Source organism: Bubalus kerabau, chromosome 1, assembly GCF_029407905.1.
Source record: "Bubalus kerabau isolate K-KA32 ecotype Philippines breed swamp buffalo chromosome 1, PCC_UOA_SB_1v2, whole genome shotgun sequence".
Taxonomy (NCBI): domain Eukaryota; kingdom Metazoa; phylum Chordata; class Mammalia; order Artiodactyla; family Bovidae; genus Bubalus; species Bubalus kerabau.
In genome coordinates this window covers 237,919,194-237,935,133 of record NC_073624.1, presented here as the reverse complement: position 1 = coordinate 237,935,133, position 15,940 = coordinate 237,919,194, and the positions used below count along the sequence as shown (strand labels likewise).

Here is a 15,940-nt window from a genome sequence, read left to right as displayed (position 1 = left end):
CGGTGGTTTGAGCATTCTTTGGCATTGCGTTTCTTTGGGATTGGCATGAAAACTGACCTTTTCCAGTCCTGTGGCCACTGCTGAGTTTTCCATATTTGCTGGCATATTGAGTGCAGCACTTTCACAGCATCATGTTTCAGGATTTGAAATAGCTCAACTGGAATTCCATCACCTCCACTAGCTTTGTTCGTAGTGATGCTTCCTAAGGCCCACTTGACTTCACTTTCCAGGCTGTCTGGCTCTAGGTGAGTGATCATACCATTGTGATTATCTGGGTCGTGAAGATCCTTTTTGTACAGTTCTTCTGTGTATTCTTGCCACCTCTTCTTAATATCTTCTGCTTCTGTTAGGTCCATACCATTTCTGTCCTTTATGGAGCCCATCTTTGCCTGAAGTGTTCCCTTGGTATCTCTGATTTTCTTGAAGAGATCTCTAGTCTTTCTTATTCTATTGTTTTCCCCTATTTCTTTGCATTGATCACTGAGGGATGCGTTCTTACTCTCCTTGCTATTCTTTGGAACTCTGCATTCAACTGGGTGTATCTTTCCTTTTCTCCTTTGCTTTTCACTTCCTGTCTTTTCACAGCTATTTGTAAGGCCTCCTCACACAGCCATTTTTTTTTTGAATACTTATATATATTTATCTTAAATACAGGATCAGTTCAGTTCAGTTCAGTCGCTCAGTCATGTCCGACTCTTTGTGACTCCATGAATTGCAGCTCACCAGGCCTCCCTGTCCATCACCAACCCCAGGAGTTCACCCAAATTCATGTCCATTGAGTTGGTGACGCCATCCAGCCATCTCATCCTCTGTTGTCCCCTTCTCCTCCTGTCCCCAACCCTCCCAGCGTCAGTCTTTTCCAATGAGTCAACTCTTCACATGAGGTGGCCAAAGTACTGGAGTTTCAGCTTTAGCATCATTCCTTCCAAAGAAATCCCAGGACTGATCTCCTTTAGGATGGACTGTTTGGATCTCCTTGCAATCCAAGGGACTCTCAAGAGTCTTCTCCTACACCACAGTTCAAAAGCATCAATTCTTCGGTGCTCAATTTTCTTCACAGTCCAACTCTCACATCCATACATGACCACTGGAAAAACCATAGCCTTGAGTAGACGGACCTTTGTTGGCAAAGTAATGTCTCTGCTTTTGAATATGCTATCTAGGTTGGTCATAACTTTCCTTCCAAGGAATAAGTGTTTTTTAATTTCATGGCTGCAATAACCATCTGCAGTGATTTTGGAGCCCCCCAAAATAAAATCTGAATCTGTTTCCACTGTTTCCCCATCTATTTCCCATGAAGTGATTTGACCGGATGCCATGATCTTTGTTTTCTGAATGTTGAGCTTTAAGCCAACTTTTTCACTCTCCACTTTCATCAAGAGGCTTTTTAGTTCCTCTTCACTTTTTGCCATAAGGGTGGTGTCATTTGCATATCTGAGGTTATTGATATTTCTCCCGGCAATCTTGATTCCAGCTTGTGTTTCTTCCAGTCCAGTGTTTCTCATGATGTACTCTGCATACAAGTTAAATAAGCAGGGTGACAATATACAGCCTTGACAGACTCCTTTTCCTATTTGGAACCAGTCTGTTGTTCCATGTCCAGTTCTAACTGTTGCTTCCTGACCTGCATACAGGTTTCTCAAGAGGCAGGTCAGGTGGTCTGGTATTCCCATGTCTTTCAGAATTTTCCACAGTTTATTGTGATCCACACAGTCAAAGGGTTTGGCATAGTCAATAAAGCAGAAATAGATGTTTTTCTGGAACTCCCACTTTTTCGATGATCCAGCAGATGTTGGCAATTTGATCTCTGGTTCCTCTGCCTTTTCTAAAACCAGCTTGAACATCAGGAAGTTCACAGTTCACATATTGCTGAAGCCTGGCTTGGAGAATTTTGAGCATTATTTTACTAGCGTGTGAGATGAGTACAATTGTGTGGTAGTTTGAACATTCTTTGGCATTGCCTTTCTTTGGGATTGGAATGAAAACTGAAAGGGTCACAGTCCTCAGCTACAAAACACCAGCCAAACCATTTTCTGGCCATCTTTGAGACTGTGCCTCCTGGTTTAGTACTTCAATTTGGTGTGTGGTATTTGTCTTCTCAGATTATAAATTTTTGTGTTCTATTGCATGAGTGTCTTGAAAGAGACCAGTGTGAGTTTTTTGAAACTAAAAGGTGTGATTTTTTACCTCCTTATTAAAAATAATTTCCTGTAACTTCATATTCACAATTCTAGAAGCTTCTATTCATTTCATAGGATGTTTGAATGGGATTCTGAGAAATGCAAATACCCAGGCTTGAATGAACATAAACAAATATGCTGCTCATATTTGAGAAGTGATCTCCTTTTCTCTTACTCATGTTATTCTACAGTATGATTCCATTGAAAGAGTCTCACATTGGAGCTTTGAAAAATGCAGCTCCGAAGCCTATCCAAGAAGACAATGTCTACATTACTGAAGACTAAGTCCTGGATCCAGATTCTAAAGTGTTATGCCCTTGACTGTAGCAGACAGTGACCAGATACTGTGTCAGAGTGCTTTCAATCAGCTGCACAATTTTTCAGTCAGTTTCCCATGGCATTCCTATGGTTCAGGGCCACTGGGTAGAGCGATGCTAGCTCAACTGTGTAAAGTCAACCTCTGTCACAGAGTCCTAATTTTTTATACTAAATTGGCTCAAACTTTCTGATCATTGCAGCTGGTGCTGCTAAGTCACTTCAGTCGTGTCCGACTCTGTGCGACCCCATAGACGACAGCCCACCAGGCTCCCCCGTCCCTCGGATTCACCAGGCAAGAACACTGGAGTGGGTTTCCATTTCCTTCTCAATGCATGAAAGTGAAAAGTGAAACTGAAGTTGCTCAGTATGTCCGAGTCTTAGCGACCCCATGGACTGCAGCCCACCAGGCTCCTCTGTCCATGGGATTTTCCAGGCAAGAGTAGTGGAGTGGGGTGCCATTGCCGGAACATTGCAGAGGTCTCTTCAAAACATGAAACATACTTCTTAGAATTGTACATTCTCTTTAGACCTCACGAATCCTGTTTTCCATCAAGAATTCTCATTGACGAGATAGAAAAAAACACTTCTACCTCAGTTACCAAGGCTATCGAGAATACCTGAAAACAACTTAGAATTAGGACATCTAGTCTGGGACTTAGAGGACTTAACATGGAAGCATTTCATAATTGTCCCCGCCCCCCCCCCCTTTTTTTTTAAATAAAGTGTCTCCAAATGTGATATTGCATAGGGTCCTCAAGGTTTCAAATCATGGTGTGTACTGGCTTTTATTTATCCAATAGAAAAATGGAGGTGAGTGTGATTTTTCCATTATAGACAAATTTGGTTTCTCAGGGTTCTGGAAATACAAGGCATTAAATGCTTTCTTTGGGAGGAGGATGGTATTTTAGCAGTTAGAAGAAGCCATGGTATTGAGTAGACTATGAAGGCACCAGAAGAAAATCAATAGCCATATAATTTATGATATTTTTGCTACCTCAGTGCCACAGTTCTAGGTACTTATATTGACAGCTGGGAGGCTCTGATTTTTAGGATGAGTCAGGGCAGAAATAAATACAAGGAAAAAAGAGAAGAAGGGAGTAGCAAAAGAGGCTTTCTGTTTTAGAAAATAGAGTTTGCAAATATAATAGTATTGTTTGAGAGTGTTACCAGTTTCTACAAAATGCTAAATTGTCCTCAAACCATTTTGATTTTTAGAATTGTTTTGGAAGGATAAAAGGTCTTTTTCATATTGAATCAATACTTGTGTTATATTTCTTTTTCACAACTCAATTAAATTTTGGTTTTCCCAGAAGAATTAGACAAAGGCTAAATGTAAGGATAATTTTAATCATTTAGAAGCATTTCTACATGAACAGTTAAAAGACTGGAGATTAATTTCACTTTGAGTAAACCCTGAAATAACTCATGCTTGAGTAATTTGGGGGACATTCAGAGCTATTCACACCAAAGTGGTCCATGAGGGCTGGATGCTTGTTTTTGAAGGCAATGTTTTTGACACTTTTGTTAAATTCTTGGCAATTAAAATGGGACCTCTGAATAAAGGTTATATGGTCAAAGAAGATTGCTAAACATTGTTTACTAGTTTTCACCGATGGGGCCAGATTAATCTAACTTAAAAAAATTATGTTCCAACTACAATGTATTTTTTTTTAAAAATCCAAGACAACATGTATAAACATGCAGATTTCAAATTAAAGCCCAGATTTGTAACTTGTCAGGAAAGCCCCAACAATGTTGGGTGGCATCCCTGTGCAGTCAGGGCTCCACTAGATGGCACCACATCCCTCAGCCCTTGCCTTGCCTGCAACCTCATGTTGTTCCCTGTTTTGTGTCTTGTGGGCCTTTGAATTTATGATTTATGCTCTATTTTCCCTTTCCTTCCTGAAGTTTTGTGATGGAACATCATTACAGGTTCTGGGAACCTGCTTAACTTTGTTTAATTGAGCATTTTCAAAATGTTGGAAACCCCTGAGCACAATGACTACTGGCATACCCAGTAGCATTCTGTGAAACAAGACATGCAGCTTAGTAGAAAGCAGGTGGTACACAGAATTAGAGACTGTCCCCGAGCTCTAATTCTAAGTTTTACCAGGAATGTTGGATGACATTAGAGTGCTGCTGCTGCTGCTGCTAAGTCGCTTCAGTTGTGTCCGACTCTGTGCTACCCCATAGATGGCAGCCCACCAGGCTCCCCCATCCCTGGGATTCTCCAAGCAAGAACACTGGAGTGGGTTGCCATTTCCTTCTCCAATACATGAAAGTGAAAAGTGAAAGTGAGGTCGCTCAGTTGTGTCCGACTCTTCACGACCCCATGGACATTAGAGTAGGTCATTCTTTATGCCTAATTTTTTAATATATTTTTAAATGAAGTATAGTTGATTTACAATGTTGTCCTGATTTTTTTTACACCTATTAGAAATATTTCCACAGATACATTGGTGTAGTAGTAATTCCAGTGACATGTTATTTGGGAGAAAAATAGAAGGAAAAAAAAAGAAAAAAGAAAAACACTACAGAAATTCAGATTGTGTCTGTGTGTGTGTGTAGTTTGTAGTGATAGGAGATCTATCATCAGGGGTCAGTATATAATTTCTGTGGTATTGCATTCAGAGATCTCTTGCTATATGGTCCCTTATTATTTTTCTGAAAAAATGTATCTGTTTTAGAAAAGTTGATAATGGGTAATTTGGCTATCATAGTGTAGAAAATTTTTTTTGATAACTGAGGGGAAGAATGGGCTTTTCAGGTGGTGTTAGTGGTAAAGAATCTGCCTGCCAATGCATGAGACTCAAGAGACACAGGTTCCGTCCCTGGGTTGTGAAGATTCCCTGTAGTAGGAAATGGCAACCTGCTCCAGTATTCTTGCCTGGGAAATCCCATGGACAAAGGAGCCTGGTGGGCTACAGTCCATGGGGTTGCAAAGAGTTGAACACAACTCACTGACTGAGGACACACATGCAAGGGGAAGAATGGGTTAGAAGGAAGGAAGGCAAGGTGTTTAGTTAATATTAAATTATTTTCTGTGGATGCCAATAATATAGAATGTATTGACCTTCGTTTTTGTCTTTTGAGATTATCGGGATTACATTTCTACAATCTGCTTATGACATTAGGATCCTGGTATAATTAAAACCAGGGCTATCCTGGTGGCTCAGTAGTAAAAGAATCCATCTGCCAGTGGAAGAAATGTGTGTTTGATCCCTGAGTTGGGAAGATCCTCTGGAGAAGGAAATGGCACCCACTTTAGTATTCTTGCCTGAGAAATCCCATGGACAGGAGCCTAGGGGGTTACAGTTCCTGGGGTCACAAAAGAGTCAGACACAACCTAGTGAGTAAGCAACAACAACAACATAATTAAAACCATATATTTGGAGTTAGAAATTTTGCACATTTTTAAAAGTAGAGGAACCAATCTTTCACTGATGGCTATAAAGATAATTTTGTGAGTAAATGAAAGCATGAAGAACTCCCAATCATGGGTTTCATTTGTATGCACACTCATTAATTGAACACATTTTTGTTTTCATTTTCTAAAGTGACATATTTTCTTATCCTCATCATTTACTTGAGGTCGGTCGTCCTCAACTTGCTGTGGGCTCTCAGGACAAGGATAAATGGGACCAGATTTGAGAGTCAAGGTGCCTGGCACTCCTCTAGGTGCTGAGGTGAAGCGGAGAACAACCGTGAACTCCAGTTCCCGAGGAACTCTATTCAGTAGGAAAGAAACCCCGAGACCATCAGTTCTGGTGCTGATGATGAGAAGCAAAAAACATAACACACTGATAGAGCTAAACTTCTCAAACATGGCATTTGGGTCCAGATAATGCATTGTAGGAGGGGACTGTACTATGCATCATAGGATTGTTTATCAGCATACCTGGCCTCTATTCGATAGAACGCACTTGTTTCCCCCTACCCCACCCCCAGCCCTAGGTAGTGACAGCTGCAAAAGTCTGTAGACATTACCAAAGTCTCCCTTAGAGGAAATGTCACCCTTGGTTAAAAACTGCTGTGATAGAGGATGCCTGGAGGGCATGGGGATGTGGAGAATTGGTGTAGCTTTAGCTGGGTTGGTTAGGAGCTGCCTCTGGGAAAGTGGGGAGTTTGAGTTGAAACTCAAGGAATGTGTAGATGGCAGACATGTGGAAGAAATCCAGCAAGTGCAAAGGTACTGAGGTAGGAAGAGCTTGTATATTAAAGGGAGAAAGTAAGGTATGTTCTAGTGTGGCTGAGGCAGAGTGACTGAGAAAGAATAAAAAGAAATGAAGCTGGAGAATCATGTACCATTTCAGATGCTGATGCAAAGGGCTGTATGAATGTATCTGTTTGAGGAGAATCCCATTCTTGGAATAGAAAGCACTTTTGCTATCAAGGGTTAAACCTGCAGAGTATATTTTAACATTTATTGACATGCTTTAGGTGATATTGTCCTAAGTTCAGAAGTAAAAATCCAGTTTGATTGGCATGACAGGAGAGGGTACATGGGGAAAGACAGGGTAGTGTCCTGGAAGTGTGGGGCTTTCCATAAGAGTGTGTGAGGATGCCCAGGCCTAGGAAGGTGGGTCCTGGAATAAGAGGGCCAAAGTTTGACTCCAAAGTTTGAATCATGTGGACCTGGAAGCAGCTGATCCAGTCTTCCCAAATGTACAGCTTTGAATCAGTAGAGTGGAGCAGGTGCTGCCCTCAGCTAGTTCATGATGGATTTTTAAAATAGTTATTGTTTTAAAATGCAATTAAAATTACAATGCATTAAAACTATGATTTAATGGATATTATTTAGAATGACTACAATTTTAGTTAACCTAAAACAACTTGAGTGAATAATGGCAAAAGGACAATGTGAGTTTGGCAAAGGTTATGCCGATGCCTGAAGCCTAGGAGACAATGAGTTAGATTGGGATCCCCAACCTCTGGACCTTGCACTGGCACCAGTAGGACTCCTCTTAGGAAACTGGCCACCCAGCAGGAGGTGATTGGCAGCAAGTTTCATTTGCTGCTCCCTATTGCTCCCCATGAATTGTATTGCCACCTAAACCATTGCTTTCATTACTGCCTAAACCATCCCCTGCCCCTCCTTCACAGAAAAATTGTCTTCCAGGAAACTGGTCCCTGGTGCCAAAGGTTGGGGATTCTTGAGTTAGATCAACTGGGAACTCATTAGAATACAGATTCCTGAGGTCTGCTCCTGGAGATTCTGATTCAGTAATAAAGGTGGCATCTGGGAATTTATTTCTTATTTGTTTAAATTATAGAAGATAACTTTAAGTAATAATTTAACAGCAAAGAGTCTGAAAGAATAAGCTTTCTTTAGCAGTGCAGCTCCAGAAGTTTCACTTCTTCCTCTTCCTTTTCTCTTTCCTAGCTAGAAATCTCTTAAAATACTTGGACCCTGTTGAAAAGACCTTTTATATTAGAGTGGGGGTAGATCTATTGACAGGGAAAGAGCCAGTTCAGTAACCATCCACAATGACAATGATAAAAATTTAGTCCACTTCTTCTGTCAGAGTCCATTCTCAAATTGTCTCTGTGCTGTCATAGGCACTAAACTTACTCCTTTTGAGTTCTCACAAAGAATAACTCTTCTCAAAGCCTCTTTGCTAGAAAAACCAATAGAATAGGAAAATCATTCAGTTCAGTTCAGTTCAGTCTCTCAGTCATGTCCAACTCTTTGCAACCCCATGGACTACAGTATGCCAGGCCTCCCTGTCCATCACCAATGCCAGGAGTTTACGCAAACTCATGTCCATTGAGTCCGTGATGCCATCCAACCATCTCATCCTCTGTCATCCCCTTCCCCTCCTACCTTCAATCTTTCCCAGTATCAAGATCTTTTCAAATGAGTCAGCTCTTCGCATCAGGTGGCCAAAGTATTGGAGTTTCCGCTTCAGCATCAGTCCTTCCAATGAATATTCAGGACTGATCTCCTTTAGGATGGACTGGTTTGATCTCCTTGCAGTCCAAGGGACTCTCAAGAGTCTTGTCCAACACCACAGTTCAAAAGCAGCAATTCTTCAGCACTCAGCTTTCTCAATAGTCCAACTCTCACATCTATATATGACTACTGGAAAAGCCATAGCCTTGACTAGATGGACCTTTTTTGACAAAGTGATGTCTCTGCTTTTTAATATGCTATCTAGGTTTGTCATAACTTTCCTTCAAAGGGGGGCAAGCATCTTTTAATTTCATGGCTGCAATCACCATCTGCAGTGATTTTGGACGCTCCAAAAATAAAGTCTGCCACTGTTTCCACTGTTTCCCCATCTATCTGCCATGAAGTGATGGGACTGGATGCCATGATCTTAGTTTTCTGAATGTTGAGCTTTAAGCCAACTTTTTCACTCTCCTCTTTCACTTTTATCAAGAGGCTCTTTAGTTCTTCTTCATTTTCTGCCATAAGGGTGGTGTCATCTGCATATCTGAGGTTATTGATATTTCTCCCAGCAATTTTGATTCCAGCTTGTGCTTCCTCCAGCCCAGCATTTCTCATGATTTATCTGCATATAAGTTAAATAAACACAGTGACAATATACAGCCTTGATGTACTCCTTTTCCTATTTGGAACCAATCTGTTGTTCCATGTCCAGTTCTAACTGTTGCTTCCTGACCTGCATACAGATTTCTCAAGAAGCAGGTCAGGTGGTCTGGAATTCCCATCTCATTAAGAATTTTCCACAGTTTATTGTGATCCACACAGTCAAAGGCTTTGGCATAGTCAATAAAGTAGAAATAGATGTTTTTCTGGAACTGTCTTGCTTTTTCGATGATCCAGCAGATGTTGGCAATTTGATCTCTGGTTCCTCTGCCTTTTCTAAAACCAGCTTGAACATCTGGAATTTCACGGTTCACATATTGCTGAAGGCTGGCTTGGAGAATTTTGAGCATTACTTTACTAGTGTGTGAGATGAGTGCAATTATGCAGTAGTCTGAGCATTGTTTGGCATTGCCTTTCTTTGGGATTGGAATGAAAACTGACCTTTTCCAGTCCTGTGGCCACTGCTGAGTTCTCCAAATTTGCTGACATATTGAGTGCAGCACTTTCACAGCATCATCTTTTAGGATTTAAAATAGCTCAACTGGCATTCCATCACGTCCACTAGGCTTTAATAGATCATTATTAAGGATTTCAGTTCAATGAAGTATTCAATGGAAAAGGCTGGCAGAGATAATGGAGCAAAAGGAATTACTGTAATGTTCAGAGATCACATTACACACACACACACACTTTGAGAGAGAGAAAAGGAACAATTAGAATAATGGGCAAAGATAAGTCAATTCACTGAAGGGAAAACATAAGTTTAATATGTTCACTTATGTTACCAATAAGTGAAGAGATGATTAAAGTCAACAGTAGTCAGAGAAAGGGAACACAGTAGCACATTGCATCTATCAGCATAGCAAAAATTCTAGAGGGATCATATTGTTAGCAAGGTTGTGGGGAAACAGAACTCTGAAGCACAGCAGGTAGGAGTAAAACTGTGCAGTTGTTCTGGAGAGAGCTTAAGTACCTGTTGAAGTTAAGTGTGTGACTAGCCTATCATTTAACAGTCCCTTGTCTGGATACCTGCCCCTAAGAAACTTTCTCAAGTCCATGTTTGGACATATATGAGGTTCTTTATTGCAACTTTTTTCTTTTTTGTATTAGTAGTGAGTTGGAGGTAAACTAGGTGTTCATTGTTAAGAGAATCGATGACTATAATATGGAATATGCCTACAGTCAGTCAGTCAGTTCGGTTGCTCAGTCGTGTCTGACTCTTTGTGACCCCATGAACAGGGAAGCACGCCAGACCTCCCTGTCCATCACCAACTGCTGGAGTCTACCCAAACTCATGTCCATTGAGTCGGTTATGCCATCCAACCATCTCATTCTCTGTCATCCTCTTCACTTCCTGCCCTCAGTCTTTCCCAGCATCAGGATCTTTTCCAATGAGTCAGTTCTGCGTATCAGGTGGACAAAATATTGGAGTTTCAGCTTCAACATCAGTCCTTCCAATGAATATTCAGGACTGATCCCCTTTAGGATGGACTGGTTTGATCTCCTTGCAGTCCAAGGGACTCTCAAGAGTCTTGTCCAATACCACAGTTCAAAAGCATCAATTCTTCAGCACTCAGCTTTCTTTATGGTCCAACTCTCACATCCATACATGACTACTGGAAAAACCAGAGCTCTGACTAGATGGACTTTTGTCAACAAAGTAATGTCTCTGCTTTTTAATATGCTGTCTAGGTTGGCCATAGCTTTTCTTCCAAGGAGCAAGTGTCTTTTAATTTCATGGCTGCAATCACCATCTGCAGTGATTTTGGAGCCCAAGAAAATAAAGTCTGTCACCGTTTCCATTGTTTCCCCATCTATTAGCCATGAAGTGATGGAACTGGATGCCATGATCTTAGTTGTTTGAATGTTGAGTTTTAAGATGGTTTTTTTTGACTCTCCTCTTTCACTTCAGTGATATATTAATATTATGCAGCAGTTAGGGGCTATAAGATAAATGTACATATGGTACCACAGTTACAGTTCAAGAACATTGGGTTGAGTAACAAGGAATCAGCATGAGATCAATAGAAAAACATTTTGTGAGTTTGAAACATAGTATACAAAGCAATACCCTGAATTTTCTAAGGATGTTTGTATATCCAATGGCATTTACATGATACACTAAAGAAAAATTGAGACAGGTGTGGAGATATAAAGAAAAATCTGAGAAGGCTTAACAGATCTGAGATGATATTGTGCCTTAAAGCGGGGGTCCCCCAACCTGCTGGGACCAGACAGTACAGCAGGAGGTGATTGACGGGCTTGTGAGCAAAGCTTCATCTGTATTTACAACTGGTCTCCATCGCTTGCATTACCACCTGAGGTCTGCCTCCTGCCAGATTAGCGGTGGCATAATAAATGCAGTGCATTTGAATCATCTTAAAGCTACCATCTGTGTAAAAAATGTCTCTCAAAACCAGTCACAGCTACAAAAAAGGTTGGGAACTGCTGCCTTCAACTTGATGATGAACTCAACTGTGGAGATGTGAAAAAATACACTCATTTACTCACACAGAGATAATTTGTTCATCCAACAAATACTTATTGAGCACTTGCTTGAAGACAAAAAAATATCACCCAAACCTTCCACACAGAAGTAGCTATTTTTGGCATTGTGTACACCTGTACTCGGAGAAGGCAATGGCACCCACTCCAGTACTCTTGCCTGGAAAATCCCATGGATGGAGGAGCCTAGTAGGCTGCGGTCCATAGGGTCACTAAGAGTCAGACACGACTGAGCGACTTCACTTTCACTTTTCACTTTCATGCATTGGAGAAGGAAATGGCAACCCACTCCAGTGTTCTTGCCTGGAGAATCCCAGGGATGGGGGAGCCTGGTGGGTCGCACAGAGTCAGACATGACTGAAGTGACTTAGCACACCTGTACTGTTTTCTCTACCTCCTTCTCATACTTTTGTATCTTTGGCTAACATAAATTAAACTTTTCTGCAAAACACATTTCCCCTTTTGATTAATTTCATTCCCAGTGCTACAAAACTGACTTTTTTCCCCATCCCTGAAATGACCCATTCTCTTGATCATCATCATCTCCCTTTCTATTTCTCGTTTCAAGACATATTCAAATAACTTACTTTCATATTCACTTCTCAACTTCGAATGGTTGTCATTTCTTCCAAGCTTCCATGAAAGTTGTTTTCTATGAGACTGCCAATGATTTCTTAAATTTAATCAGGTGATATTTTCTCTGTTTAAATAAGCATTTATTGTGTATATACCTTGATATATAGGATGATGCCAAGATCTAGGTGCTGGGCCTACAGGAAGACTTTAGTACAGTGCCTGTGTTCTGGGAGATTACATTCTGTGTGAAAAGTAGATGTGGAAATGGATACTTTAATGTGATGTTCTAATTAGAGATCGGATGTAACCAGGTTGCTATTGGAGCCCAAGGGGGAACTTTGAATTCAGGAGGACATTTTGGAGAAGATTCAGACTGAGGGCTGAAGGGTGAACCAGTTAAATAACATTAAGCAACTGCAGACAAGTAGCTCTCAAAGCCAACTGCACATCTGGCATAAAAAGTATTAATGCCTAGGCCCTGCCCAAAACCAGTGAAATCACAATGTCCAAGGTAGAAGCTGGGCAAGTATTTGAGGTTCCCCTGGTGATTCGAAGATGCGGACCTGAGAGCCACAGATCTGGGCTGATGGATGAATGAGAGCAAGGATAAAGGGTGAAGAGTAGAAGGACTTCTGGTTCAGAAGTGTCAGAGCCTCCACTCCTGGACTGTCTTACTTCAAGAAATGTTTCTAACCCCTTTTGCTGCTGCTTCCATGTGACTGCGGTGGCATTAGGACACGTGACATTATGCTGCAGGGACCCAGTTTAATGGTTTAGAACAATACAGCTTTGTTTGTGTTTCTGTTTGCTTCCATGGGAGGGCCATGAGGCAGGGGTTCTGGCTTGATGTCATTCTTACCCTGGAATCTAGGCTTGTGGAGCTCCCACTGTTTGGAGCCGGTTGTTCTAACAGGGGAGGGAGAACAGTGACTTGCATACGAATGCTTATAGGCTTCTGCCTGCAGGTGACTCATGACAGTTCTGGCCACATGCACAGGCCTTATCAAGCCTGGTGGCCATATCTAATGTCATGGAGTGGGGCATGCTCCATCACCCTGTGCTAGGTTAAATATTTGTAAAAAACAACTGTCACTAAGTCTCTGAAATTGAACTGAGCTCAACTGTCACAGGCAGAGAGCTATACTCATATGCGGTTGGTTCCAGTGTTATATAACCTGAAAGTAGTGATTATATTATATTTGGGCCAAGTAGGATATCCCCAGGGGAGCTGAATGGTGTACTTTTTTTTTTATCTCTTATGTCTAATGCTTCTATTTTCAATTTCTTAACCAAGTCTTGGACTTGCCAAAAGATTATGAGTTTCCAATATTATAGCACTTCCTAAATAATTCAAATGGAAACTCTTTGGGGTAAAATCTTCAGAGGGTAAAACTAATTAAACAGTCACTTCTTGAGCCAATCAGAATATGTATCCCAAGCTCTATTTCTCCTTGTCATTTTGTGGAGCCCCTCCATCCCTGGGAAAGATGATCTTTAAGGCCTTTTGACCCATGCCAGTTCCCTCCTGTGTTTGCTTCCATTGCTTGTAAATTGAAACAGTATTTCCTAATTTTTTGGTTTCAAAGAATTACCTGTATGTAGTTTCATTTATGGAGAAGGCAATGGCAACCCACTCCAGTACTCTTGCCTGGAAAATCCCATGGACAGAGGAGCCTGGTAGGCTGCAGTCCATGGGATCGCTTGGAGTCGGACACAACTGAGTGACTTCACTTTCACTTTTCACTTTCATGCATTGGAGAAGGAAACGGCAGCCCACTCCAGTGTTCTTGCCTGGAGAATCCCAGGGACGGGGGAGCCTGGTGGGCTGCCGTCTATGAGGTCGCACAGAGTCGGACACGACTGAAGTGACTTAGCAGCAGCAGCAGCAGCAAAAGTTTCATTTAATCCCCAAATTATGGCAAATGGATTATTCAGTCTTATTTTATAAAGAAATTGAGGTTCAAAGAGACGAGACAAGATATCACATATATTTCTGAAAATTTGTATCTCGTAACTGTCACTCTTGTCTTCTTTCAACTTGGTATTAGTTTTTGTGTTTCAAGAGTCAGAATATTCATTCATTTATTCATCTACTCATTCAGTCAATAAGAAGTTGTTGCTGTTGGAAGCACTGGACCAGCTATAGGGTGCATTTTCAGGATCTCTTTTCTTAGAGGTGTGCTCTGTTAAAGAAGGTGTTCTTTGTTGCTCAGCTAACAGCCTTTCCTTCTCCTAATACAACTGTAGTACTTTCTCATGAGACCAGCATGTTCCATCCCTTGATGTCAGAGACCCTAAGTCCCAACCCCACACTCAGGGGATGTCCCTGCTCTGCTCATCCTAAACCAGTCATAGACATATAGTTTGGATTGGAGAATTGACTGGTAGCCGTGCTCCAGATTATAAGAGGAAGTCTCCATAGAAGGTCTTCCCTTCCTCAGTGAAAGTCATAGAACACGATGTGAAAGTGCTCTGACTCCCCTTCCCAAAGATGAACTTGACATCCAGAAATAATGTCAGCCCTACAGTGACCATGTTGTGACAACTCAATAGGGAGGAACAGAAAGAAAAGAGCCTGGGTCCTTGACATTTTTGAATATGTGGGTTGCCTACATCCAGATGTCTTGTTATGAGAGGGAAAACCAGCTCTTTATGTGTTTAGGCTTCTGTGAAATGGATTCTCTGTTACTATTGACTGGATTCAACTGACTATTTTGGGGAAAACATAAACAAATCTTATTTGTGTTAGAGTTTTTGGCCATTTCTCATTCACCTCAGCCACTTCTGAGGGACTGTGTCCCCTTCATTGCCCTCATTCCTCAAGTTTCAAATGGAATGATGTATTCTGTGTGGTCCTTTCCCACATGATCCTGGGGTGCCAGTCACAGACCTGCCAGCGAACTACAACCTGAAGTCTGCCATGGGAAATGAGAACTGGAGGGACTGGAGTCCTCTTTCAAGGCCAATGAACTCATAAATGAGAGGATGAGTCAGTGAGCTCAGAGAGATGAGTTGAGGGTCATAGAGAGGACTTGGGACTGGGTTGTATAAAGTGGACCAGGAACTAGCTGAACTCATGAGGAACCTGGTCACAGAGAGAGGTTCAGGACAAGCAGAGATACACCTGAGAGGAGAGGAAAGCAAGTGATGCCTTGGAGGTTCCTGATGGTGTAGTGATTCCTGACCATGAGTGTCCTTGTCAGGAATTAGTTCTTCCCTGGGGTAATATGAGTGACTCTCTGTCCCATAAAAACTCTAGCTAATATACTAGACAACAAAAGTTATATTGGGAGTTAAAATTTTGACACTTGCAATTCCTCTTTCTTTACATATATCATGTGAAATGTTAATTCTTCTTTACAGGTTTGCAGTTGGGAATATATGTACACAACATAGTAGTTGGCACATAAGTGAGTGAATGATACTAATACTTCCTTTCCATTTTCCTAACATTAGGGCTGTACAGAGCTAGAAAGGACAACTTGAAAGAAAGACACAAACAGAGGCTTGACACCATGTATCAAGCTTTGGATAGATGGATAATTTACCCATCTTTCTTCTTCTTTCTTTTCCAGGTGTCATGATTCTCCATGTCTCTGAACTAGACTCTCCCAGTAAACCATATATTGTTTTTGTCTTGTACCAGTTCCTACGAAGGAATAGGTTAAAATGATTGGTTGCACCCACTGACTCAGATGCTGGACTGGATTCACACAGATTGAGGGAGAAAGGGTTCCACAAAAGAAGGGATGTTGAGCAGGCAGTAAAAAATGCACACTGCAACAGGTCACTCTCTCTTCTATGCTCC

General features: G+C 41.4%; 1 protein-coding gene across 1 annotated transcript in view; it reads left to right on the top strand.

Moving 5' to 3' along the window:
• The window catches only part of LOC129636757 (mucin-2-like), a 35,821-nt gene extending 32,557 nt beyond the window's left edge, over positions 1 to 3,264 (top strand). The window contains exon 8 of the mRNA XM_055560377.1: positions 2,372 to 3,264. Within this exon, the coding sequence (XP_055416352.1) occupies positions 2,372 to 2,376 (5 nt within the window). The 3' untranslated portion in view covers positions 2,377 to 3,264. The remainder of the gene's footprint in view (positions 1 to 2,371) is intronic.
• The last annotated feature ends 12,676 nt before the right edge of the window (positions 3,265 to 15,940 follow it).